Below are 26028 nucleotides of genomic sequence, written 5' to 3'. Positions count from 1 at the left end.
TTCTTTCTCCTCTGGTAAGAAAGTGACTGTACTTAACACCAAGCAAATAGTGAAAATTAAAGCCGTTTCACTTCACTGTCACAATATCTTTCTTTTATTTTTTATTTTTTTCTTAAGAAACGCACACAAAAACCGTGCCGAGAGTGCTTCAGGCTTGTGTTCTGGTTTATATTACCAAAAAAAAAAAAAAAAAAAAAAAAATTCCTTTCAATATAAAAAAGCATTACAGTAGGGAATACAGGATAAATTAGCTCCACTATCTAATAAAAAGAACATTTACAATTTTTTTTAAAATAGATTTCAAACATTATTTCACACGCAGCCCTTTTCCCAGGCATTCGTGACAGTCAGTTGAGCATTAAATAACAGCCAGGAGGCAGGGGTGCTGAGAGGGGCTGTGGGCTTGCAGGCACAGGCTGCTCTCTCCTATTTCCCACCAAGGTGCCTGGGCCACGCTCCCAGTGCTACAGCTCCCCCTGGTCCCCAGCCTGCCCAGAGCTCTCCAGCAAGCAGCGAATCTAACTTGAGCCCCCGACCCCAAAATATTCAGCAGAGCTGTTAAAAAAACAAATATAAAAATACAGTCGCTTCTCCTGCCTACTGTTCTGAAAGCTACTGTACAACAGAGGGGGCAGCCACGTAACCAAGGGACAAAAACCAACAAATTTACATGCTTTGCCATACAGCAGGAGTCTGCTTTCTGGGCTTGCTTGTTCATTAAATTCCCCCAGGGGAAATTCATTCTGCCTGTTACCAACTTCCACAGGTCCTCTCAGATTTGCACGTCTCTTTACAGCTATCTCCAGTTCTTGTTTAAAAAGTGCTGCCTGGCCTTTGCTGGGGTTTCAAGCTGCGTTCCCAGTGGCACGCTAGCCAGCTGCAGAGAGGATTTGAAGTCTTCATCCAGAAAAGAGCAATAGGGGATCAGTGAAGGTAAGAGAGGAAAAACAGCTGTGCAAAGGCCAGAGTAACAGATGAATAGAGATCCTTTTTTTTTTTAAAAGATACAGGGACTACCGTTAGGGAGAGAGAAAGTGAGAAAGCTAAAAACAGACAAGGTGATGAGTACAGAATTAGGAAAGGCAAAGAGAAACGACCCAGCAGCAATCCTACTTCACGTGTGTCTATTCATCACTTCGCACTCTGGCTGCTTCGGTCTGGTTCCCCAGCTCTGACAGGTTTTTTTTTCCCCCATGCCACTGGTGGCAGAAAAAGGCTTTAAGGCTTTTTTTTTTTTTTTTTCCCCCCTCCTTCAGCCCCCCACCATGCACAAATTAGGGTATTCGCCTTCCAGGCTCTGACCTGAGACAGCCAGGCCTTTGCATAATAAACTGAGGGAAAAGGAAAAAAACTGGGAGGCTGGGGGAGGGCAGTTCTGCGTCTCTCACTCACCTCCAGCCAAATTACCATCTCTGCTGATGGTTTTGTTCCTCCCCTGGGAATTGCTCTCCCAGAACAGTGCTGACACCAGCTCCTGAGGCAGAAGCAGAACAGATAAGCTTGGTTTCTGCTCAGCCCATTCCCTGCAAGTAGTAGATGCAACAGATTTTTCCTATCTTGAGCGGAGCACCTGCTGCTGGGTACAAACACTGCTGGGTTTTGGCTAGCAAAACTATTTTCCTTCATTAAACAACAGACCAGAATTTAATGCTAAAATGCCTCATTAAAAGAAGGTCCAGAGGGAAATAGTTCAGAAAAGCTTTCCACAAGGTTTAATGGAACATCTGAGGCCACTCGGCAGCCCTGGCTGCCTATTTTGTCGCTGGAGTATGCTGACTGCGGCACGGGGGGGCTGCAGCTCTACCTGCCCAGGTCCTCTCCTGCTGATAAGCAAATTGCTGGTCTCAAATGAAGCTTGAAAAAGCTCTAATGCCCCCTTCCTATTCCGTAGCATCCCCATTCCCCCAACCTGGATATTTAGCCAGGTTCTTTGTCTATTACGGACCGGGCTTTCTGCTGCTTTCCTCCCTTCCCTGTAGCCTGTGCGGTGCCACTGGGAGAGCTCAAGGGACACAGTGGTGTAAGGGAACAGCCAGATAACGTACCTGCTGCTGCAAAGCCAGGGCACGGGCACGAGGTTACTGTTCGGCTCCTCGCTGCTGCCTTCTGCCCTCTCTCCTTCCTTGCCAGCGGTTACAGCTTTCAGAGGGGCTGGCTATATAAAAGTGCTCCGTAATCTGAGCCTATAAAATCCGTAAAAAGACCTAAGCTAAACAAGAAACCACAGCCCCTTCTGTCCTCCCCCCCAAGTCAAATGAGTTTGGGGTGAGGGTGTGACCCGATGAACAATTAAGGCAACAGGGGTTAATGCTTCCAGAGGAGAGAAACCAGTGACCTGTCCAGGTCGATAACCACGACCACTGGGAGCAGCGGCTGGACCGGTTCGGCTGCACGCTGGGTGCTCTTAGAGCCTGCCGGGGGCCTCGGCCGTTCCATCGTAATCTCTGACCGAGGTCCAGTCCCGGGCGTCCTTCTCGAGTTCACTTCCAATTGGTTAAGCAGATGACACGTTAGTGAAATGGCAAACTATCTCGAGGGAGGAAACACTCGCAACTAACAGGCAGACTACAACAATTCTGACTTGATGCTTTCGTCACGAGCCCGTGGGGAGAATCTCGGGGGAAATCCTCTGAGCAGAAATGACGCCACGAGACTGTTTCAGGCAAACAGCATGGGAGTGGCTGACAAACCTCAGCCTCCTCCATCCAGCGCCATGCCTGGACCTCCCCTTAGGGCTGGAAAGCATGTAAGAACCACTGCAAATATTTATGCTACAGCACCACAAACCATTTTTGCAAGTATGAAGGGAAAGGCAAAGTCTGACAAGATTTAAAGACTATTTCCTCCCCTTCTCAGGAAAGTAGCAGTATCAATGATTCTTGACCAGAGCCATTATTTTTCCCAGGAGATGGGAACACAGCAGGGAACCATTTGGGTGGGTTTTTTTTTTTTTTCACAACAATGAACAGTAAATCTTAGTAAAGACAGAAAGGTAGGCACCAAACTCTTGACCATCAGCCAGCCTTAGCTGAGTCCCATCGCTAAGTGAGACCACGTTGCCCCTGCTTGGGGCTCCAGAGAAAAGCCAGCCTCGCTGAAGCATTTGACTTCTCTGACAAGTTTCAGGTGACAGGGGCAAAGCTTCCACTGAAGAACGCGTGTTTTCATTTTGTGGCTGGGAATTAAAGCCAGAACCGTGCAAACGATGACTACCTACTTCTTAGATGAGCCACCGCCGCTTGTTTCAAGCCCACCTGGGCAGTCACAGACTTCGGGCAACCTGTTGCCTTATCCAGCCCCCGCGTGCCTGTTCTTTAGTCCTTTGCTGTCTAAAGCACGATAAAAGTCGCAAACGGTAGGCACGGCCTTGCGGGAGAGGCAGCTCTACTTGTCCTCCCGCTCCCCCCCACCGGCTCCATCAGTCTCTAGTGCAATCGGCTGCGCTGGGCTCCTGCTTCACGGCTGCTGCGGGTGGCTCTGGGCAAGGGTCTGGTGTACAGTGTAGTGCACATCACCTCAAAGTTCCAGCCCCTGAAGTACAATCCTTTTGGTCATTCATATATTACAACCCTCTTTTTTTTTCTTTTTTTTTTTCCCCCTACCCCATTTTGTTAAAAAAAATAAAGTTTTTTGGGTGTTTTCAGGTTTTGTTTCTTCTGATTTTCCTTCTTTCTTCTGAGCACGTGGGGAACGTGGTGATTCATGGGCCGCCTCTTACTGGATCCCTCGAAAGAGACACATAGCAAAGATCATGGCAAACAGCTGGGAAAGGGGGGGGGAAGGGAAGAAAAGGGCAAAAACAAAACAGAGAACCACAAGAGTCAGCTGCATCTTCCAGAAGATCGGCAAAGCCCTCCCTGGCCCTGGGACCGCTCCCATCGCTCCCTCCTGCCCAGCAGTCAGTGACACAGCGAAGGGGACCCTTCTCACCACCCAGGGGAGCAGGCTGTGGCAAAACTTCTTTTTTTTTCCCCTGAAGGCAATCCCTCCCCTCCTTCCCTTGCCCACTCCCAAACAGTTTGTGGTTACAGCAGCCAGCCTGGCTTCGTTCCCAAACCGCCCTCGGCGTCGCAAGGGAGCAGGACCCGCGGTCCCTGCTCTGCAGATCACTGTCATTGCCTGGGACGGGAACAGCCTGGCATTTGTGGGGGCTGCTGGGGCTCCCTGCCCAGATCCCTCTCCTTTGCACAAGACAGGGGAAAGCACCCAGCCTTGCCCCAGCGATGCTGCTGGGACATCGGTTCTGGGCTAATGTCAAGTCTGTTCCCGAGAAATATCACCAAAGAGCAGGTACTGATGCAGGATAACGAAGATGCTCTGGAGCCAATACGGCTTCAGCCTCTAAACAGAACTTTTGAAAGCAGAGGCAGAGTTTGAACACGTTAACCAAATGACAGATTAGTCAGCTTGCTGGGGTGCTGCTGCAACGAGGGCAGTGACTGCATGGGGTCCCGGGGCAGGCGGTGGGTCCCCGAAGCCCCCGTGGCCAGCGTGGCAGGGCGCGAGCTCTGCGGCGAGCCCAACGCGAGCTGGCACTACTACTACCCGGGCAATTAAAACCACAAGTCGATAACCTGCTCGCGCTTTGCAGGAGCGGTTTTTCCCCCAGCAAGGGAAAAACCTGCCCGTTTGCCTGGCTGCTGGACATCTACCGACACCGCTTTTCTTCTAGTCACGCCATCGTAAGTACCTCGATAGCCAACACTCCAATGGCAAGGGCTCCTGCGAGGTACACGTAGGTCTCGAAGGAGTTCAGGATCACAGTGTAGCAGCCCTAGGAAGGATAAAATAGTGGTGAGACGTGCCCGAGCAGCACATCGCGTTGCTCTCACAGCGTAGCCCTCGTTAGTACGAGAGGTGCTCTCGGACCCAGGCACCATGAGCACGGCTCCCTCACCCAGCCCCACGAAATGGGAGGCAGAGACCCACGGGACAGAGCCGGCGGGGGGAAGGGTTTGCTGTAGCGGGATCGGAAGGGTTCACATCCACAACCCCTCGCTGACCACGAGGAACTGCGACTTCTTGCAGGGCAGAGAGGAGCACCAGGGGAGAGGCACCACCTCTGTAAAGGGCTGAGACTAAGCACAGAGGACAGGACCCTCAGGGCAGGCAGCCCGGGCTGGTGAGGGAAAAGGACGGTTTCTTTAAAGCCAAGGCAGGAGATTCTTGAATCCTCTCTCATAGCCAGCAGCTCTTTCACACCCCAGGACCTTTTCTCCATGCCTTCCCCCAAAAGAGCACGGATGAACACCTGCTGATCTTCTGGCTCTAGGAGAATTAATTTCATTACGAACTTGGGGCCATGCACTACAGCTATCCTTCCACTGATGCAGCATAGCGACCATCATCTTTAATGTCATTTATTATAGCTCATAAAATTAACAGCAGCTAGATCTTCCACAATGGTTTCTGGATGGTTTTGGAAATCACCAGCTTATCCCGGCCTCAGTTCTCCCAGCCTAAAGTTCCAACCCACCGGCAAATTTCTGCAAATAGGTCACACGTAAAGAGAAAAGTAGATTGGAGTTTGTCCAATGTAAAAGGTAGCTCTCCTCCCCACTGAGCATATGCTTCACACACACACACATTTAATCCCATCCATACTGCTGGGATGTTTCAATGACCTGATTTTTTTTCCTTCCACCCATAAAGAAAGTGTCTGAACCGCAAAGACAGCCCAACAGTTACGTACCGGTGTCTGTGCCAGACCCTGCTCACTGTGAGTAAGACACAACCAGACGAGAGCGAGGGTGAGCACAGAGAGGACCCCCTCATGAGGCAGACCCTGGCAGCCCACACCGCTGGGGCAGTAACCGAGCTGTTAAAACCACGCTTTTGTCAACACGGGACAGCCCCAGCAGCTCTGTTCTGGTCACGTTTCAGCCCAATTTTCAAGGAAAAGCATCTAGCCCAGCAACAAAACGTTTGGGTGCTTGCCAGAACTCCAACCTTAACCCAACTTCCAGCTCAGCTGGCTACGAACAGGGGTGACCACAAGCGTGGCCAGCACCATCCTACCAGCACGGGGTCCCAAGAGCCTGACTTTGCTCCCAGAATGCCTGAATTCGGCCATCAGTTGCTTGGGAGCGTCTATCCCATTTTACAGAAGTGCCTCACTGCGTGCTTTGGTGACACTCGCTGTGCACGCAGCTTCTCCCACCAATATCACGGTGACACGGGCTCACGGGAAACCTTCCTTTTCCATAGAAGTGGTAAACCTCAGCATCACCACTCAGGGAAAGCTAAATCTGTTATCTGCTTTAACGCCCGTTCTCAAAACGCGTTTCTCTCTCCCTTCCTGCTGTTTGTTATCTCCCTCTCCCTTCCCCATCTATTCACAGCAATCAGACCTGGCAGAAGCAGCACGGTGCTGTCTGTGATGATCTCTCACCCAAAGTGCCTTCGCCAATCATTTCCAGCTGCCAGGCAAGGAAGAGCTCACACGCTGCTTCCAAACTCCTTTACTCTCTTTCACAATCTGTTATCAAGTGCTGAGAAGAGGACCGCTGCTTAGTCTGGAGAGAAAAGGAGGCTTGTACATAGGGTCAGTACAGAGCTCAGCTGGCTTATTAAGGCTGAGGTGAACACAGTCGGGAACTTTGCTAGAAAGTTTCTTCAATTTCATATCTCAGTGACATTGTAAGGAAACATGACTGCAGTATCAGCGGCAATGACATTACGCTGAACTGTCTTGTTCCAGTCCAGTATTGGGAAAAATTGCCAAGTTGAGAGGCCTGGCAAAAGCAATGCCTTTTTTCTACTATAAAGAGTAAAAGAGCAGAGAAATGCAGCTTTCCAACACTTCTCTTCCTTGGAAAACAGCCATGGCTTTCTGTGGCTGTTTAACCCTCGATCTCTTGGTTGCGTATGTCGTTGATGAGGAATCTTTGTGAACGAAACTGGAGCCACTAGCGCAGCCAGTAAGAGCCAACTCCATCCCATCCTCCCTGACCTGTGCTGGCTTGCTAATTAACTTCTCAGAGATAGTACTAACCTTCCAAAACACAATAAAATTGATGTAAATTTCCACTCCACCTCTCAATCCCTTGGGAATATCTTCCTATTTCTGCCGATACAGCACAACATAGACTTAGCAGTGGACACAACGAAAGGGGATTTTCAAAATCAGACATGTACCATGACTTCAAAAGCTATCAGCAGAAGCGTAATTAGGATGCAAGCTGCAGGCAGAATGGCACGACGTGCCAGTTTCGCTAGCTACCCACGACCACTGCAGCCATCTGGCTGCCCACTGTGAAACTCCTTTTCCTGCTGTTCAGCTTCCCTTACCTGTCGGTTCTGGAACCTCTCGACGCCTGTGAGGCAGGCTTCCCTGTTGACAAACATTCCTTCCCGGCTCTGGAGTTCTCGCTGGCAACAAGCCTCTGGTGTCGCCTTTTCCAAAGAGGAGTATGGAAGATGAGGGACAGCTTCAAAATCTTCTGGTCCGTTCACTCCACAGCAGGCAAACTAGGGAGCGACACAGAGAAGAAAGGAAGACAAAGTTGATGCTTTGCCCTGAAAGCAGATATAAGAAATCTACCAAAGACCTATTCTTGTAGCGATCAAAGCTTTGGTCAAAGCAGAGACAAAACAACTGTTGTTTCCAAAGAAGTGGGCTGTGCTTGTACCTTGGAGCTTCTGTTTCATCAAAGCCTTTTTATAAAGTCCCACTGTTCCTGTGTCATACTGTAGACTCTAAGGTACCACTGGGAATATTGCCACGAACTACGCAGGGCTTTGGAGCACATCCAGAACGACTTGCTTGAGATCACCCAGTAAGTCTGTAAGGGAGCCAGCAGTACAACCCAGGCTCCCAACTGCCCGCCCTCCCCATAGCTAATGGCCAGAATTGTTGCTGCTCAAAGGCACTGCTAGGTGATTCAAGTAAAGTCCCTTTTTACGATTCAAGTCAGGTCCTTTTTAAGGATTCAAGTCATACTCTGACTCTGTCTCCTTTCAGTCAGCAAAAGGAAATGTCTTTATTAAAGTCCTGAATCAGCATGAAGGGCAGCAATCATCTTTTTCTTTTAAGATTAAAATTGACTTTTCATCTGCAGAGCCTGACATCCTGCTCTTCACTCCTGGAGAGATACACCACGGGCTGTACTGAGCACTAGGTTCACATCTGTACGCACACACACACACCCCTTCTTGCAGTAGATAATAGCAACTCCAATTCCAATGACAGTCCATCTGTAACCTGCCTGATTAGGACTGTAATAACAAAGTCAATTCTGATGGCTAATATTTCTATACTGAAAATACACCGTTAGGTACACCCTTGCTTAATCTGACAGCTACCAACTCATTTCACAAGAGCTAACAAAAAGCCGTTAGTTAGCACCAGTTTGGGGCTGCCGTTAGCTCGGGATAGTTCTGAAGTAGTCTGCAAGGTGAAAGGTCCGGGGTAAACGCGGCGACGCTCAGCTGGAGACAGCTCCGCAGCTTTCTGTGGCCGCCGTTTGAAAGCTGGGGGTACCCACAGGTCAAACGCCTCGGGCTTTGGGAAACCACAAAGAGCTGACGCAGTTGAGAAAGACCGGCTGCCAGCCGAATTCTTTCGTCTCCCTCCCACCGCCGCCACAAACCCCGGCGCTGCGCTTGATGCGACGGGATGGTTGAAGCAGGTTGACCCTAAGTGAGCTGAGGGTGAGGGCTGAGCGCCCTGTCGACGGCTGCTGGCCGGACTTACTGTGATCATAACGGAGTTCCAGGTGGAAGAGAAGACGTCCGTGTCGTTGTTCCTCAGGTAATGCTTCTTCAGCTCCTTGGTGAAAAACTCTCTGGTCAGCTGAAACGCACAGACAGGTGGAAATGTAAAGGCTACCGCCAACACCTTTCCCAAGCGCTTCCCAAAGTTCCCTTCTGTGAATGGTGGGGGCTGTTTGGTTGGTTTGGTTTTGTTCTTTTTTTTTTTTTTTTTGCAAACCTCAGAGTGGAAACATGGGAAAAGCCACTGGCTGAACCATAACTATATCCATGGTCAATGGTACCTGTTGAATAAAACTGTTGCTCATTAAAAATCAGGGATTGAATTATATCTATACAAGATAATGTTTACACTTAAAGGTTGGTCGGATTTTTTTTTAAATTTTCAATGCTATTTGAAAGTGTTTCCTAAGTTGAAACAGGACTAAACCAGATTTTAGAAATATCTTCAAATCCACACCCGAATAGTAGTTTTAGTTTACTATCCTTCATGAGGTCTGCAATCAAAGCACGATTTTCCCCTCACTTTTCATTTTAAACCAGTTAACTTCCTACTAATGACAAGGGAACTGCTCTGAATTTACTTCCATGTGTTAGAAAGCAGAATGAAGCCCTAATATGAAACTTTCTGGGAATGAAAAGGAAGTAAAAAACATAATGAATATGAAATGTTCGATTCATGAATTGGAAAAAGACCATCTCCCTGACAATGCTTTAGATTATCTAAACTAACCCACACACATGAAGAAAAAAAATCCTCTTTATATTTCCAATGTTTAGATAATTTAAACATTTTTCCTAAGGTCAACAATATAAACAAATGGAATTTCATTTACTCCTGTTTACATTTACAGTAAAAAAGAAAAACTGAATGAACATTTTGGCTCAGAGTCTTCTCAAGAAGTTAGACGCCTTGAAATTACATTTACTTAGGATCACTCTCTGGAGGACTAGTAAATGTACAAACTTAATAGCCTTGTTAAACTGAACACCCCAGTTCAACCTTACTGCCTTTCTATCACTTCAGGATGAAAACTTCAAGGAATCCCCTTTTCAGGTTTCCCAGCAGGTCTTGACCTGTGTGGTCCCTTCTCCAAAATACCTTGTGATTTGTGATCCACACAGGCACAATCTCTCTGCCACTGCAAAGCCTCAGTGAAGGGGGTTGGACTCAGCTGGGTACAGCACTGCTCTAGTTGCATCCTTGCAGGATCAGGTATTAAGCTGCCTGAAAAAGACCCTTTTCTTTTTTTTTTTTTCTTTTTTCCTGTTGTTCATACAGCACTGCACATGCAGTAACGTATACTGCTACAAGTTGGTTTCAGGTTCTTGATATGCAACGTGAAATATCGCACATACATATACAAATGTATGAGATGTATGCGTGGGCACAAAAGCACAAACACAAAATTGCTTGTCTCCTTTGTAACTGTATCACAAAATTTAAGGAAAAAAGAGAAAGCTGCAGTGACTCTTTAAAAGACCTCCAAATACCACTTAATATTGACTTCTCTTTTACAAATATGAACTAAGGCCAAATTTAATGACTACATCAATATGGGTAAAACTTTGTCACAAAGACTTGAATGATGCAGGCAGCTCAATCTCACTACCTTTTAATTACATATGCCACTAAATTCCTAAATCACTTTTATGGGACATTTTAACTCATTTTTTTTGCTTTTGAATATTAAAATACCAGAGGACATGGCATTTGCCTTTGGGAATTTGGCGCGCTGAGGGAAGGTCAGGTTAGAAGATGCTGAAATACGTTCTCAGTGTTCTCCTTTCCTTCCCTTTCTCTGCATACTTTATCCACGTAGCTTCCTACCCTGCAGAGACAGCAGCACATTTTTTTATGCTTGTCTGTTGCTAAAGCGTGGACTTTGAAACTGATATTACCGTTGGTAATAATCCCAGCCGACTGCCTTTGGCGGGGCCTAAAACAAAAGAGTCATTTAAATATAAAGTGAAACCTTTATTTTGACAGCAGCAACCCCAGAGGAAATTGTTCAGAGTTTGTGTGCGATTTTTACGAGACTTGGCGTAAAACAAAGCCTAGTGCTGCAAGGGTAAGTTTGCCAGGAAAATAACTGATTCCGTTTTGTTGCTCTTAAACTGTTTGTCCTGAGCATCTGAAGTTCAGAAAAATGTAAAAAAAAAATAAAAAATAAAAAAAATCCATCAGCAGAAGCATCTTTCTTTTAAAAAATTGCTGACAAAGGAGGATAAAAGTCAGTAAGACAGTCCTACTCACACGCCCACAGCCCCCCTTTCGCTGAAGCTAGTAACAGCACTGATGAAGTCTGCGCACAGCGGAGCACTACGGCGAGAACTATTCAGAAGGGAGCAAAGGACCTACTAATAAAACTAGATCTTCGCACACACTTCTGACAACACAGTTACATCAGCCACAGTCACGAACGATAAAGACCCATTCAGCTGTGGTTTTTCTAGCTCTTCTGGGGGGAACATCTCCCATACAGAAGAAGCACATGCATGCACACATTTACATGCTAGTGAATAAAGTGGGGCTGTTTTGTCACACTGGTTCAAAATATAGCTTGGCTGGGATTACTGCAGCCAGATGAAGGGGATTGACAAAAAGAGGGCATTTCTGCAACACAACACAAGTGTGCCAGCACTGGCCAGGAGGGTCACGCAGCCTTCTCAGTGCTGTGTTCAAGAATACTGAACGCTGTGCAAGAAGCTGGCTTCGTGGTGCCTGCTTGGAAAACAGGACACACTGCTGTCCGTCTGCATCTGCCTGGAGCATCCTAACGTTTCTGACACGGTACAGGGCTTACAGTGTGGGTACAGTCACCACTTCCATGGTGCCTTCCATCCAAGAGACCCCCAGCTGCTCAACTGAGGGATGGATGGTCCATGTTCTTTAGTTTTTGCCTTATGTTTTAGGAGACAGAAGTATCAGGAACCAAAACAACTTGTCTATTAAGTGTCAGAACTGGGGCTAAAAATCCAAACATCCTGACTCCATGCAGAGCCCTGCCACTGGACTCATCTGTTCCTACCATCCTGCTTTCTTGCCTGCTAAGACAATTCACTAAGAGTCAAATATCCCTTCAGGGTTTCTCCCATCCAGACCTCCAAAGGGCACATGAAGAGCAATTCCTGTACGTAAGTCAAGCAGCTCTTTCACAGCCTCTCTCTATTGTTCATGGAAGACGTTATTTTATGGGGGCGTCTTCTAGATGCAAAAGGGTCTCCACCCTCCAAAACCTCCTTTAAAAAGGAAGAGAAACTCTGGTACTCCCATAGCTGATTAACAGTTCTCCTCTTCAGAGGCTGCTTTTAAGCAGTTCTTTGGGAGTGCAACTGGACTTGAAGATCACTGTAGCTCACCATCGCAAAGACCACTTTTATTCACCCCACCACCACACTCTGCTTCACTGACTCTTCCTCTCATGTCAAATCTCAGCCGAAAACATCTCTTTTCTCCCTCATTTTTGTCTCTTCATTTCTTTCGCTCCCTCAGCTATTAATAATTTAACTCTGTTGAGTGTTTGGGAGCTAGTTTGGATGTAAAACACTATACAAGAGAAAGCTGTGCTGAACGTTATCTGGAAAGTGAACAGATAGAGCGTATCTTTCTCTTTTGTCTCATTTTATGCACCCAGTGAGGCCACAGCCATATGGACTGGTGCAATGACCATCACAGGAACCCACCTGGAAAGCTTCCAAGAAATTTAGGTTGCCTAAATGTGCATTTACCACCACACGCCTTGAAAGTAACTCGTTTCACGGGGAAGAGAAAAGCACATCTGAACCTGACCTTAAATTGCTACTGTGAAGAATTCTTCCCGACACGGGGTCACTGAAAGACCACCTTTGTCCCCACGGACAACCTGTCCAGCCATCCAGCCTCACCCTAACCCAAAGATGACAGCAAAATTAGCCACAGGTAGTGACCAAGCCAGAGGAGCTACCACCAAAATACACAGCAACAGCAAAACAAGGGTGGGGTTTGGGTGGTTTGGTTTTTTTTTTGTTGGTTTTTTTTTTTCCCAGAAGAAACCTGAGGCGAGAACAAACCACAAGAATTTTCAGACTGAGTTTAACTTCTGCGTAGAGCTATCTCCAGCTATGTTGGGATCTGACGTTCTTCGTTCCTTCCCATTTAAGCCCTTCCTGTCAGTCATCCTGACAGAGTGGGAAGCTGGTGACACAAACAAGGAGACAAGCTCAAGAAAGATAGAAGTTGCTCCCCTTCAAGTTTTATCTCACAAAACACCGCCAGATGCCACAGAAGTCTAGAATAACCACTGCGACCTTATCCTGCAAGGTAACATATTTGCGGTCTGCTGCTTGTGCTGAACCAAAGGAATTCTCTAAAAAACCCCTAACAGCAGAGCTGTAATAAGCGTAATGAGCCAGACCCCCCAGGCTGCAACCGATTTATGGAGCAGTAGCTGTTCCCGTGGGGGCACGGTCTCAAAGACTAAGCTGGAATGGGGCACCCCTTCTGTGCCCTCCCTTTCCCACTGCCTTCAGATCTGAGGCAAAGACAAAAGACCACCAGCTTATAAAGGGGGGGGGGGGGGAAATAAATCCTCTCACCACCTCCCCCCAAGACCATTTTGCTGCACAAACACCACACTGTCTTGCTGTGAGCTTCCTAAGTCTTGACTCTCTGCTTATCAATATCTTTTTATATGAATAAAATTAAAAGTATAACCTGCCTCAAGAAAATCATCATTTTACATGGCCCTTCTATGCTCATGCCACATTTCTGTCATGTTCAGCAGAGGGAATGTGCTGTATGTTCTCTTACTGCTGGCAGAGGCCAAATAAAATAAATCCTAACGGTCACTACTGACCACCTTTACTGGCCAATGTTTTTTCACAGCCATCACTCAGAGTCATATTTCAAAGTTGGGCTGACTTGAGAAGGATAGCCCTAGTTCAGTCAGGCTCTCCTTTGCACATGTGGGAACATGAAAAAAATGCACAAACCTTTGCTGGTTAGAGAAACAGATGAGACTGTGCCTACTACTAGTGTAGTAAAAGCTTACGACTAGCATAGGGGAGGGACGATGGCCATACAATGATATGCATAGCAGCAGAGTAGAGAAAGGCTACATCATATGAAGCTGCGGTGAGCAGGACCACAAACTTGTAAGCAGGGCAATATGCAACGGATCCATTGATGGGACTCAAAATGGGACATGGGGAGACTTGCCCAGGGCAGGTCAGGAGGGATATTTTCCAAGCAGCATTGAGAGGAATCTGGTGAGCATCAGAACATGAAAATTCAAGAAGGAATATGATTAGAAGATGCACAAAAGAGTTTCTGCACTGCAGAGCAAGCATTGGCTCTGTGGGGAAACAGGAGGTTTCACTATTAATATTAACATTAAACACATGCTATATTGAAAAAAAGGAAAGATTTGCTTTTAACCTTAGTGTGACTTTATTATAAAACCTCCCTCTGATGGAATGTGCAGCTGGTTTGGCTGCAAAAGAATCGGGAAGACTCTAAAAACGTCAGGATTTAAGTAGTCCCCCAGTGTATGTCTCCTGTGTACATAAACCATGCACCCTGCACACGCCAGGTTAGTTAGCATTCACTGGCTTGCTGGCAGTTCTGCAGACTGAGGGTATTAATGAAGCAGGTTTGTTGGTATTTGAAACGAACAGTTGCTCTACAAACGAATCAGCCACCACCATTCCAGCTGGGCACGATCCCACTGGGGTTCAGAGTTTGCCCACCATCGAATACTTACATTTTCTCTGAAGATAAAAGCCAGGATTGCAGCTGAAAGCTCCGCCAGGAAGATTAACAAAATAAACATGAAGAACTGGAAGAGAGAAGATGGAAAAAAAAAACCACAACAAACCACAGACATACCATTAGGTGTGTGCAATAGGTAGTAGGAACATAGGGTTTTGCTAGTCTCCAAAGAGATGGAAAAAATAACTGAGGAAACTTTTTTTTCCCCTGACAATTAAAAAAACCTATGAGACAGTAACCTGGAGCAGACACAGCCCCTCTCTGACCATGTCACAGGACATGGGAGCTTGTGACACTTTTGTCTCATTCTAATGGGTTAAAGGGAATAAGACTACAGGACCCACAGCATCCCCTGATAAATGCACCAGGTTAAAACAGTAAAGCCTACTTTGATGGAAAAAGCAGATGCTTGTACAGGGTTACACTGTCCTGACACAGGTGCATGCATCACACACATACACCTACATATGCAAACACACCCCTCATCACAACATGAACAATTTTACTGTAATATGATCATAGCTCATTTTGTATGGAAGGAGGTAGTGGGACATATACTCAAATATTTACACTTATGACCAAAAATGGACTCTTTTCAGAGTATTCTGCATTTCAGGACAAAATTAGCCTTGGTTAATATCCCCCTCCACAGAACGGGGTTGCACTGAGTTAAGTATTAACCATGCAGAACGTCTACAGAAAGTTGATAACACACTATCATAGTTTTAATTTGATTATGCAAGTACAGTATGTCTTGTGTAGCATCCAAGCTGTGCATATTCATATCCTTAAATTAAGGGCACGCTGCAGCCTTGACAGAAAGCAATAGCCAGCAGAATGAGTGGTAACAAAAGAGAAACAGGCATCCAGTTTGAAGTAAAACCATTACACTTGCGTCATCATAATTCTAGGGAAGAGAAATGAAAGCAAACAGAGGCACATGGTTGTTCAGTTTAAACTGGAACTGTATTTTCATCCTGTCACCCTTGCAACCTTCTGCTGCTTCGGTCTACAAGCCTGGTCTTCAGTCTTACTAAAGGCTTCTTGTTTCTGTGATGTTACCAAGCCTGAGCGATTTACCGTGCCTTCACCACCCACCCCACAGAAGTAAATCAGATGCACTTAAGAGTTCTCATCCCCAGAGGGGCTGACGCCTTGCTGTGAGGGTGCTGTCCCTGGGACCTCCTCCTCCCAGAGCACTCGGGTACTGTGGAGCATTTCCCACCCTGGATGAGCGCTGGGATTCCTGCGGGCTCCCACCTCAGATCCTTCTGCCCGGAGGTGGCACAGAAAACTGGTACACAGCTGGAGGTAAAACCCAAATAGAGGGGAAAAGAGTGTTGAAGGGAACAAATCTCCCAGGGTGGGAAAGCACTGACTGACATCGAAGAACTCGGGACTCAACCTGTCTTTGGGACCAATTCTCAGTTACATTGATGCCTCAGGCTAGTCTGATGCTGCTTCAGTCCATAACAAATAGTAAAAGGAACAGGGAGTGATGTGCCCTGTAACATCCTTAAAACAACAAATTTTGGTGCTGAGGAACAACTATGGGAACAGAGCAGAAAGTGGCTAGGCTCACACCCTCTCCTGAAATGGCATTTATTTCCATTCTTGGAGACAAAATAGCAGGCTTGAGGAACCACAGTCTGAACTAGATGGACATTTTTTATGTTCTTATAGCCACAAAGAGAAATCACCATTTGAGCGTGAGCCCTTCTAAAATTCAAGGATCCCAAGAATTAGCCCACAGACTCAAAGATGATTTTACAAAACTAAGTCAACATTTAGAAATGAACTCAGATTTTGGCACCATCTGAGAAAAACAGGAGTGAACAGAGAACTCTGTAAGACCACATCACATGGAGGGTAATAAACATGTGGTACATGTTACCAGTGAAGGTGGTTGAAGCAACAAGTAGAAATAAACACAAGAGAAGTTTGGACGTTTTTTTTTCGTGTGAGAAGGTTATTGAAAGTCTTTCTGAAACAGAAGGCAGGCAGATGGGGCCAGAAGTACTATTGTGATCCCCAAAGCAATGATTTATAAACAGTGTCTGAAACGCTGTGCACCATGCATTTTGGTAATGGAGAGAGAATTCAAGCTACCTGCTTGGAATGGGCAAAATGTTTTTCTGTCAACTATCAGAGCTATAAGTGATTTTTCCCCACGGGAAAAGTGCACGCACCACCCTGTCCCATTTCTCTTCCTGCTTCTGCAGTGGAAACAAAAGAAAAGGAGCCTGGGCTCAAATGACTGAACAAGAAGAGTCAGATGAGCAGGGACTTCAGTTGCTAACAGAATGCTGTTGCTCGATTTTGCTGAACTAGTTAACTCTATAATTTATTCTTACTGCTGGAGTTTTCTGCGTGGCTTCTTTTTTTGCTGCTCAGAGATTGTTTTAATTTCACCACAGGAGGGCAAAGAACAAGTGATGAGAATGAACGATGCTTTGCAAATTCACATCATCATCCATCAAGGGATCTCAGCATAGTCACTAAGAGGTCTAAGGTGGTGATCAAGTGATTAATCCCATCGCCCTGCTAATTGCATTTCATTTACTGATTACTGGGAGACACATGTTCACCCAAGCTCCAGCACAGGTCGGTGCAGAAGTAGAAGGAAGCAGCCATTCCCAGATTATCTCTGATAAGCTTCATTATCATTCCCAAACTGATTTACACTTACATTGTGCAGTCTGCATTACAGATTTTTAACAGTCACTGTAGAAAAAACACGAGCAGCCATTAGGACTGATGAGAAAAAGAAGATGGATCATCAGTGTTTCAGAACTTGCCCTCATTCTGCATTTTAAGGAGAGTCAAAATCTGCTTATTATGTTTTGCTTCCCCAAATTAAATTGATTACTGAGAGCACTAAACAGCCAGCTGGTTAATGCATGGGACACAGCAGCCTCACATTCAAATTCATGCTTGAGACCCAACACTTGAACACGGTACCCCCCGCATCCAAGGTTAACATCCTGAGGAGTGGGGTCTCACATGTTGGTCAAAAATCCTGCCTCAGCTCCTGGTGATGGTTACAGGTTTATCAGAAGTTTCCACAAATCAATGCTTTGCTTTTCTTTTATCACAACTCATTTACTGTTCCAGTTTCAGCAATGCTGTTCCAAAAAGAGCAGCAACTGCCTTTAACCTGAAGGACGCACATTTTCACGCTGAAAAGTTTCAGAGGCTACTGCATCCATTTTACAACAGTGCAAAACAGGACGTCTGCACTCAAAACTAAGCCAAATGAAGCTAACGTGGACTGTTCTCGTTGCAAAGCTGAATTCAGTCCCGTGGTGCAATGCTGTATGCTCGTCAGCACTTTGGATTCTCATTTTCATGGTGTTCTTTTGCAGTCAGAGAGTCTTTAGGACAATCCAGAAGTTATTCGGGTCTCATTTGCAGGCCAGTGTTTGTGGCTTTTTGTGAGCCAAACGCTGGGAAATCTAGAAACAGTTCACAGCCTTGTGCTTAATGCAACATGTTAGGTTCCACAGTGGTGATTTTTTACCAAAAGACAAGCAGCTTAATGAAAAATAAAAGTCCTTGCAAACACAGAAGCCAGAACCTAGACAACATGCGTTTGTGCATCTGTCTTGTCCCTTCTATCTTCTGTTTACATTTGGACTAAAAGCTTCAGATATACATTATGCATCACTGTGAAATCTCACTCAAGCTGCTCTCCGGCTCATCAATTCTTTAACAATTTGTAAGTGGACTTGATCTAGCAACTTCTCCCTAAGTACCCCCCCTGAAGCCTAACACTCTCCATTTTGCAAGGTGTTCCCAGTCTTTCTGGCACATACTCATGAATGGTTTGCCTTTTCAGCGCCTAAAACTTACTCACATCAGATTTCTGGTTTCACAGGTGTTTTATGTATTTTAACATCGGCTGGTGTGGCCCCCCAAAAAGCAGAAATAGCCACATATCTCTTCTCACTTGGTACCAGCACAGATCCTTGTCCAAGTGCTTCACTGCTGTTGGACATGGGATGGCAGGTTGTTTAACAGAGTTGACTTTGATACTAGAAGCCCCAGAAGACCTGAGCAAAGTGGAAGACTAATTCCTCATCCAGTAATTACTTTTAGAGTTTCTCCTAGTCTAGGGCATTACTTCCAGCCCATGTATTTCTCACATTCCAAGTATAAAATAAAATAAAATAAAATAAGAATAAATGTAAATAAATAAAGCAGCAGGGCTCAGAACTATCTCTAGAGTTAGAAAAGTAATAACCACAAAGTCGAGTGCACTGGACCATTAACTAAAACACCAGGAGGAACATTCAAACAGTGATGGAACTCTGCGATGTTAAATTAGGGAAGAGCATGGCCCAGAGCTTCCTTCCTCCAGCCAGGTCCCCCATCTGTATGCAGCTCTCCCATTCACTTACAATCAATACTTCTCATCAAACATAACTTTTAGTTTCTTAATCTGACAGGGACAGGCTTTGAAGTAACCTCAGGCTCGTTGGGCCTGATCCTTTGCATTTTATTAGGTTCCTCTGGGCAGATCTCCACAACTTCACAGGTGATACATTTGGTTTTCTGATTTACTTCTGAGGTGAGTCGCTAGAAATCAAACCCACAAAGGCTTCCAGAAAAGGGGCTTTCATTTGCAGATTATGAATACAAGGGGTGGGGGAGCCAAGGGCCAGAGAGAATTTATCTCAGAGAAGCCACACTCATCTCTAGAAAATGGTTTTGCCTTCAAGAAAGAGAACTTTCCTGTTCTGTTTAAAGTTAGACAAGCCTCTTTTGCACCATGAAGCAGCTGTGCAAGATTACAATCGTAACAAAACACCGTAAGATCAAGATTTAAAAAAAACCCAAACAAAACAAAAAAACAAACCCAAAGCCCCAACAGACCCAGAGGGAGAAACAAAAGGTCACTTTTGACAAAAATGAAAAATACAACTAATGATCTTTTTGTCTTTTAATACATAACTGGTAATGCCTTCCAGTAAGAGATAATGGCTGGAAAGCCCACAGTATCAGAACTCATGGCGTCAGTCAAAAGTGATTTATTTTAGAGGCTAGCTCTTTGTAAATACTACTTGATGACCACACAGTCCAAAATTTAACCCTGTCATTCCGGGGAAAATTTGCCCAAAGATATCAAATCTGGTTCATTTTAGGAGCAGAGTAGCCTGCGTAAGGGAGCGACCAGCTATTGAGGGCTGCAATGACAGGCCAGCACGCTGTTCCGAGCTGGCCGTTTCTGCTGACATGTGGGCTCCACTACACAGATGCTTTGCTATACATGTTCCCTCTGCTTTGTTGTAAACCACTGAGGAGTGAATCCGCAAGTGGAGCAGTGGGGTTTGAGTGGCTGAGAGAGGACCATTTTTGGTCACTTTATAAAAGTAAAAAAAAACAACACCCAAACAACCAAATAGGACCATTTTGAAACAAAGCTTAACAAGGTCAAAATACACTCCCAGACTCCATATCCACTTGGGCTCAAATCTGGTATAGGGAACAAGCAAACTCCCTGTATTTCTAGCTGTGCATAAAAGTACCCAAAGCCTATTTATTGTCTAAGGGAATAATGGCTACACTAACAGACACCCATTCATGCACTTACCACAGCATCATCCACCCAGTCACCCCCATCCTTGGGAAGCACCAAAAGGCCAACAGAAACTGCAAGGACACTTACAAAAAGCAGCAGGCATTTGTTCTCACGGATGGCACCGCAGCAGCCGAGGAAACCCAGCAGAAAGAGCATTGCTCCCATAGCCAGCATGATGTATGCTCCCGTGAAGAGCAGGGGGTTGGCAGCCACTATCTCTCGAAAACCTGTGGGATCCACAATGACCCAGATCCCGACTCCCAGCAGGCACGCTCCTCCCAGCTGTCACGGCACAAGGAGAGGAGAGAGAGGGAGATAGGTCAACATAAAACAAACGCTGCAGAAAAACTGGATTCATTGCCATCTTTCGATCAAAGGCGTTCACTTGGAGAATTTGTGTTTCTCCACGGCATATATTCTCCACGGAGCAGGCGACTGCTGACATGCTACTCTTCATATCTCTTGCTCACTAAACGAGCCATTTGCAGCAAAACCACCTTTCTTCCTTGACATGTCACTCTACCAACCATTTAATCCCTCCCTAATGCTGAAAGACGGCGTCTCGAGCTGCTGCCACGTCTGTAGAGGTCAGCCCAGAAAAGAGGCACATGTGAACCGTCCCCACTGCAGAGGCCAGGGCGGCTGCGTGCTCCCACCCTTCCCATCAAAGACGAGAGCAACAGCATCACCGAGAATGACTCTACGTGTGGTAGGAAAATGACTGTGTTTCCTAGCGAAAACCTCAGCGGGGCACCCGGGACTAGAAAGCAGTTTCTTCTGCTATTCAAGGATAGACCACGTACGCCACTAGTTAGAGCTTTCCCTCTGGTCTCCCTTGCCAAGGACAAGAATAACTCAGGCAGCAGTGACCACTGTGCTGGCTTGCTGAATGTCTGAGCGTCTTTGGATGCTGCAAAACCCTCAGTGATTGCTAGTGCAGAGCTGAGGGGATATTCTGTACCGTAGCAACTTTACCAAATTACAGCTTACCCTGCTGGGGAGCAGCAGGCTGCTGGAAACAGGATTCAGGAGAGAAAGTGGATTCTAAATACTTACAAATATAAAGAAATTGAAAAGAAACATCAGGTACTTCATGCAGCTCAGACAGTCTCCCTCCATGATCTTCAGGCTCCTTGATCCAATTCTTCCTGCAAAACACCAGCATTTCCTTAGCACATTCATTTTTTTTTATTGCAGTGACACAATCCTACCTCCATTTCTATTTTCTCCAAGGTCCCATGGAGTTCGTTACACAGAAGAGCTCACTTCGCACGTGAAAAAGGCAACATAGCACAGGCTACTAAGAGATAACGATTGCTGCTAAGTCCCTTTGCATTCTGCCAGGTCTAAAGGCAAATGCAGATGTGAAGAGGAAGGCTGCAGGAGAGGAAAGGTCTAGCTTTTCTTGCAGAGTGAGATGTTGGGGGAAAAAAATATCCCTCTGCACATGAAGATTGTTTTTTTTCCCAGTCCCTAAAGCCTGTCAAGCCTAAGAAGCACTGAATGTACGCGCGTACTTCATGCCAAAAAAGGTCGTATCAACACAGGAGCCAAAATAAGCTGCGCCCATTTGAAAGACTCATAAGTAAGCATTTGGGAGAGTTAGCTCCACACAAGCTTGCTTGACAGAATGAATGCCACATAAACACAGACAACGTTTTCAGGGAAACTTGTAGACATTTGGAGGAGCTGGGCTGGGAATGGCTGCAGCGTGTGGACGTGGGGAGGCTGTCCTCATGGTTACTCAGCCTGGGGCACAACACCTACTTGTCAGGCAGTGTGAGATGTTACTGTGCCAGGGGAGTCCTGGAGCTCTACACCCCATCCTGCACAGGTCTTTTGCAGGCAGAGCCCATGGATCAACGTTGATAAGCTTTTAAGACCAGGAAAAAATGCTAAGGAATCTTAACCAGTTTTGAAATTCCGTGTCTGAATTAGACAACAAACTGCTTAGGAGTCTACTTCTATTGGAAGAGCAGCTATAAATCCTGACCAGGTGAGGCTACATTGGAAGAAAGTTTCTGCTTGCTGTTTAATGATGTGACTGTGTCTCCCAATATGCAATTGTATCACCAAGTACCCTAGAGGGACAGACAAACAGATACATAAAATAGTAAAACTTTCACTGAAACAGAAGATAATGCAGCTATGGCACCGTGCACAGATGGATACATACATATGCAAACACAGAGGCACGAGTTTGCTTAGCTCCCTAGAGAAGCCTTCCTGAAGCCCACACGCTTCTTAACCCATCTCTTTCCCTTTCTCCACTGTGAATGCCATTCCCTAAATAGACCTGCATCCAATGATATGCTATGTTAGCAAAGTACATTCAATTCACTTAAAAGAAAAAACAGAAATTATCCAAGGTTTTCACCAGGCCAGAAATAAAACTCTTTGTTTCACTCCTTCATTGTTTTTGTTAATCCAAAAAAACTCGGGAGCGCTGCAGAGCCTCGCGGGGTGCTTCCCTCTGTGACCATGGGAACTGCTTTGCTTTAGCCAAAGAGCTGAGAAAACCCATGGCAGGCAGAGCTCCCAGCAAGGGGCTGCCTAAGGTAAGAGCCAGATTTTTATTATACAGCGTGTGTTCGCTGCAATTCTTTGACTTGGTTTAAAAATCGGATCAGCTCCTTCCTGGCGGCAAAACAGGCAGAGACACTAACGGTGCGACGCAGAGGCTCGTGCGGCCGCTCTCCCTCTGCATCTTCGCGTACGTGGGGCAGGAGAGCAGCCTGCCTTGCTGGTGGGGCACTGCCCAGGGAATCCCCCTTGCTAGAGGAATCCTGAGAAGATCCACAAAGCCCGTCATTACAGTCCACCTCGCTTCTGGAGAAACACAAACCTGAATCTGGACCTGAGACCAAGGGCAGTATTTTCCTTCGCAAAGTTTTCTTTTCTTATACATCTGATACACAACTGTGCTGGCGCAGAGAGACTCACAGCCAAGACCACGAGTGCAGGAGATGGAGTGGGGTGCAGAGCTCTGACATGGGCCTGGAGGAGATGCCCACGGGTTTCTGATGGTGTTTAAAGCCACGTCTGCAAATCTCACAGAGAAAGGAGACCTTGAAGTCCAGAAAGGTAAGGAGCTGGGGAGGGAATTCTTCAGTTCCATGGGAAAGGTGGACCTTCAGCTCCACTAACCCATGAGCTTGAACACTATAGTAGGGAGGGATATGAAAATACAGACAAATCGGTAGGATGCTGGAACTTCAAGAGCCCCACAATTAGTGGCATCCAGATGTTCCTATCACCACACAAAAAAGTTATGCTCCAGTGAAACAAAGGATGGCTAAATCTCAGTATATTAGCCAAAGTCTGAAAGTCATCTGAGAAACTTCTACGTCCTGATGCCTTGAGCACTCACCCACATGATCCATATCATAGTAGCCTTAGCCAAAAAAAGAAATAAAAAGCAAACCAGTTTAGCCATATTGTGCCACTTCACATCATTCACACTCATCTCACTGCAGAGGCACCCACATGAAAAAACATTGCCTGTGGTCCAAGAAGCAGCAGCTCCTGAGTCTCACACTGTCTTGCTGCCTTGTAGAGTTGATAAATCACATTCCTGCCTTACTTGACTTTCCATGTCTGGGTCTGGTTCCTCTGCAATCAGTCTGTTCTGATTTACACGAGCTGAGTACAGGCCTCCTCTTCTTTTCAAAGACAAACCTAAGCTACGATCCCTTGCACTGCTCCTGCCCTTGCATCCACTCAGTATGTTAAAATATTTTCTAGGCACGAGCAGGGAAGGGAGACTCTGAATCCGTTGAGCAATCGGGTCCTGAAAACTTCACCGGCAGGGCCACGCAGCCACAGCAACCCGGGAGCAGCACGAACACGGGCACACTCAGCTTCGACAAACGAGGGCTCCCTTGTTTGCCTGGGCAAGAAATTGTCCCCAGTGGTGGTGCTGGGCTCAGGTTTGTAATTTCTAAACCCACCACGCTTCACCCATCAAAGCAACAACTAAGCACAACCCTACTAATTGTGCTGTGCTTCAAGAAAGGAACACAACAGTGGGGTTTACAAATCCCAAAGTCCTTCAACTCAGGACGTGCAAATGGAAGTCGGTAGCAACAGTGCAAGGTTTGGGCTGGCAAAGCCAAGAATGGAGCACGTCAGAGCTTCCACACCAAAAGAGCTCGATGCAAACTTCCAAAAAAATGCCAACCCGCTGATCTGATCTGAGAAACAGGAGCTCTGAACAACTGTTTCAGTGCTGGAACTTAGAGCCTGGAGAGACCCACACATACCAGTGTAACACACCCTTTCCAGTTTCTGCTGGGTACCCAGATTCCCAAACAGCACACACAAGGTCACCATTTAGATCCTGTGATTGCACTGATTAAAACAGGGCAAATCAACCACAAGCATGATCTGACCTCTTACGTAGCACTTAAAAACTGTTTTCATGCCAGAGCTCAAGCACTCCAGCATATATGAAACATATTACTGTCTAGTTCATATATGCAGTAGTGCTCTAGACTTTGAACAGTACATAACTAATGCTATTTACAAACAATGCAAGCAAAATGCAAATAATGTTACTTACAAATAACGTAATTATGAAACCATTTGTGCCAACTGCTGCCTTACTACTTAGCTGAAAGTACCTGAAGTCCCTGATGACAGGCTGCGTGGAGAAAATAATTGACATGAAAGGACAATGCTGACCCACAGAGCTGCTTTTTCCTTCCGCTTTTCTTTTTAAGCCGTACACACCAAAGGCAAATCTTGTAAGTTACTCCGACTACACACTGATGCAAGTGCAATAAAAACCGAACGCATATGTCTTAATCTACCTTTTAAAAATATCTTCTCTCCCCTCCTCCAGGCCCCAAATCTGTGACAGATTAAGTTCTCCTCTGCAGGAGACATTTAATGCTAAGCAAACATTAACAGTCAGAACTGCAGAAGACAGCGGCTGACAGATGCTTTCCCTGGCTTGTCCCATCTCAGACCTGTGAGACATATGAGATGCATTTGTTTTTGTCTAAAATGTAGCTATAAATGTTCAGCTTTTTCTTAGGCAGATTATTCTACATTTCTCCCCCCCTAATATGAATTTTATCTTGCAAAGTGATGGGGAGGCTAAAAATCCCCAGCAGTGTAGCCAGGAAACATACCCCAGCTGCTGTAATCAGTTAGGAATAAAGTCTAGTTTTTCAAGGCAATGCATTTTTTTGTTCTCCAGCCACCATTTATTTCCTTCCCTCTGACATTTGCTTTTGCAAGCCTTGCAGCTACCTTGAACTTCACATATCTAAAGGCAGCTGCTCAACCACACCCCCAAAAACTGCTTCCAAGTTTCTCTTTGTTACCACTGACATTTCCTTCTACCTCCATACCCCTTTCACGCTGGATTGAAAACCACGGTTTCACTTCAATTGCTCCTTTACCTTTGCCTTGGAGATGGAATCACCAAAAAATTTTAGGTCAGACAGAACCTCTGGATGTCATTGAGTACAAACACCCACTGCCTCCAACCTGGGCCAATTCCAAAGTTTGATCTGACTTCGAAGTTAGAGAAGGTTGCTCAGGATCATATTAGTTAAGTTTCGAATATCTCCAGGGACTGAGATTCCCGTCTTTCAAAACTCTCAGGAGCACCTTATCTTCACCAGTCTCAGTCCTTGCACCTTTCATATCACACCACTCTGACCCTTTACTGCAAACAAGTGTGCAAACCATCTTCCTTGCCTACCGTTCCAACCATGTAATCCCCATCCCTAACATACCTCTGCAGACTATTCATATTTCACTACATAAAATTCAAACATTGTGCACTTGCCTGATGGCTCATCACAGTCTCCCCATCTCGAATAACTGAAAGAAATCACAGAATAACCAAGATCGGAAGAGACGTCTAGAGGTCACCTTGTCCAACTCTCATGCAAACCATTTTTTCAGTCCCTTCTATCACATTGTCCATGTATCTTTTCACATAAACAACTTTGCCGTCAGCGTGTGTGAA

General features: G+C 45.9%; 1 protein-coding gene across 9 annotated transcripts in view; it reads right to left on the bottom strand.

Annotated features, from left to right (window-relative positions):
* Positions 1–241: 241 nt before the first annotated feature.
* TSPAN18 (tetraspanin 18) overlaps positions 242–26028 on the bottom strand; it is a 130050-nt gene continuing 104263 nt past the window's right edge. For 8 of the 9 annotated variants that reach the window (XM_075030970.1, XM_075030964.1, XM_075030966.1 and 5 more), the window contains 7 exons: positions 21102–21193; positions 20133–20327; positions 14457–14531; positions 8696–8794; positions 7291–7470; positions 4691–4774; positions 242–3762 (listed from right to left, as the gene is read on the bottom strand). In XM_075030970.1, the coding sequence (XP_074887071.1) occupies positions 3715–3762; positions 4691–4774; positions 7291–7470; positions 8696–8794; positions 14457–14531; positions 20133–20327; positions 21102–21164 (744 nt within the window). In that variant the 5' untranslated portion in view covers positions 21165–21193 and the 3' untranslated portion in view covers positions 242–3714. The remainder of the gene's footprint in view (positions 3763–4690; positions 4775–7290; positions 7471–8695; positions 8795–14456; positions 14532–20132; positions 20328–21101; positions 21194–26028) is intronic. The other variant, XM_075030972.1, reaches the window with a different exon arrangement.

This window comes from Buteo buteo, chromosome 6, assembly GCF_964188355.1.
Source record: "Buteo buteo chromosome 6, bButBut1.hap1.1, whole genome shotgun sequence".
Lineage (NCBI taxonomy): Eukaryota > Metazoa > Chordata > Aves > Accipitriformes > Accipitridae > Buteo > Buteo buteo.
This window is presented reverse-complemented; position numbering and strand designations above follow the sequence as displayed.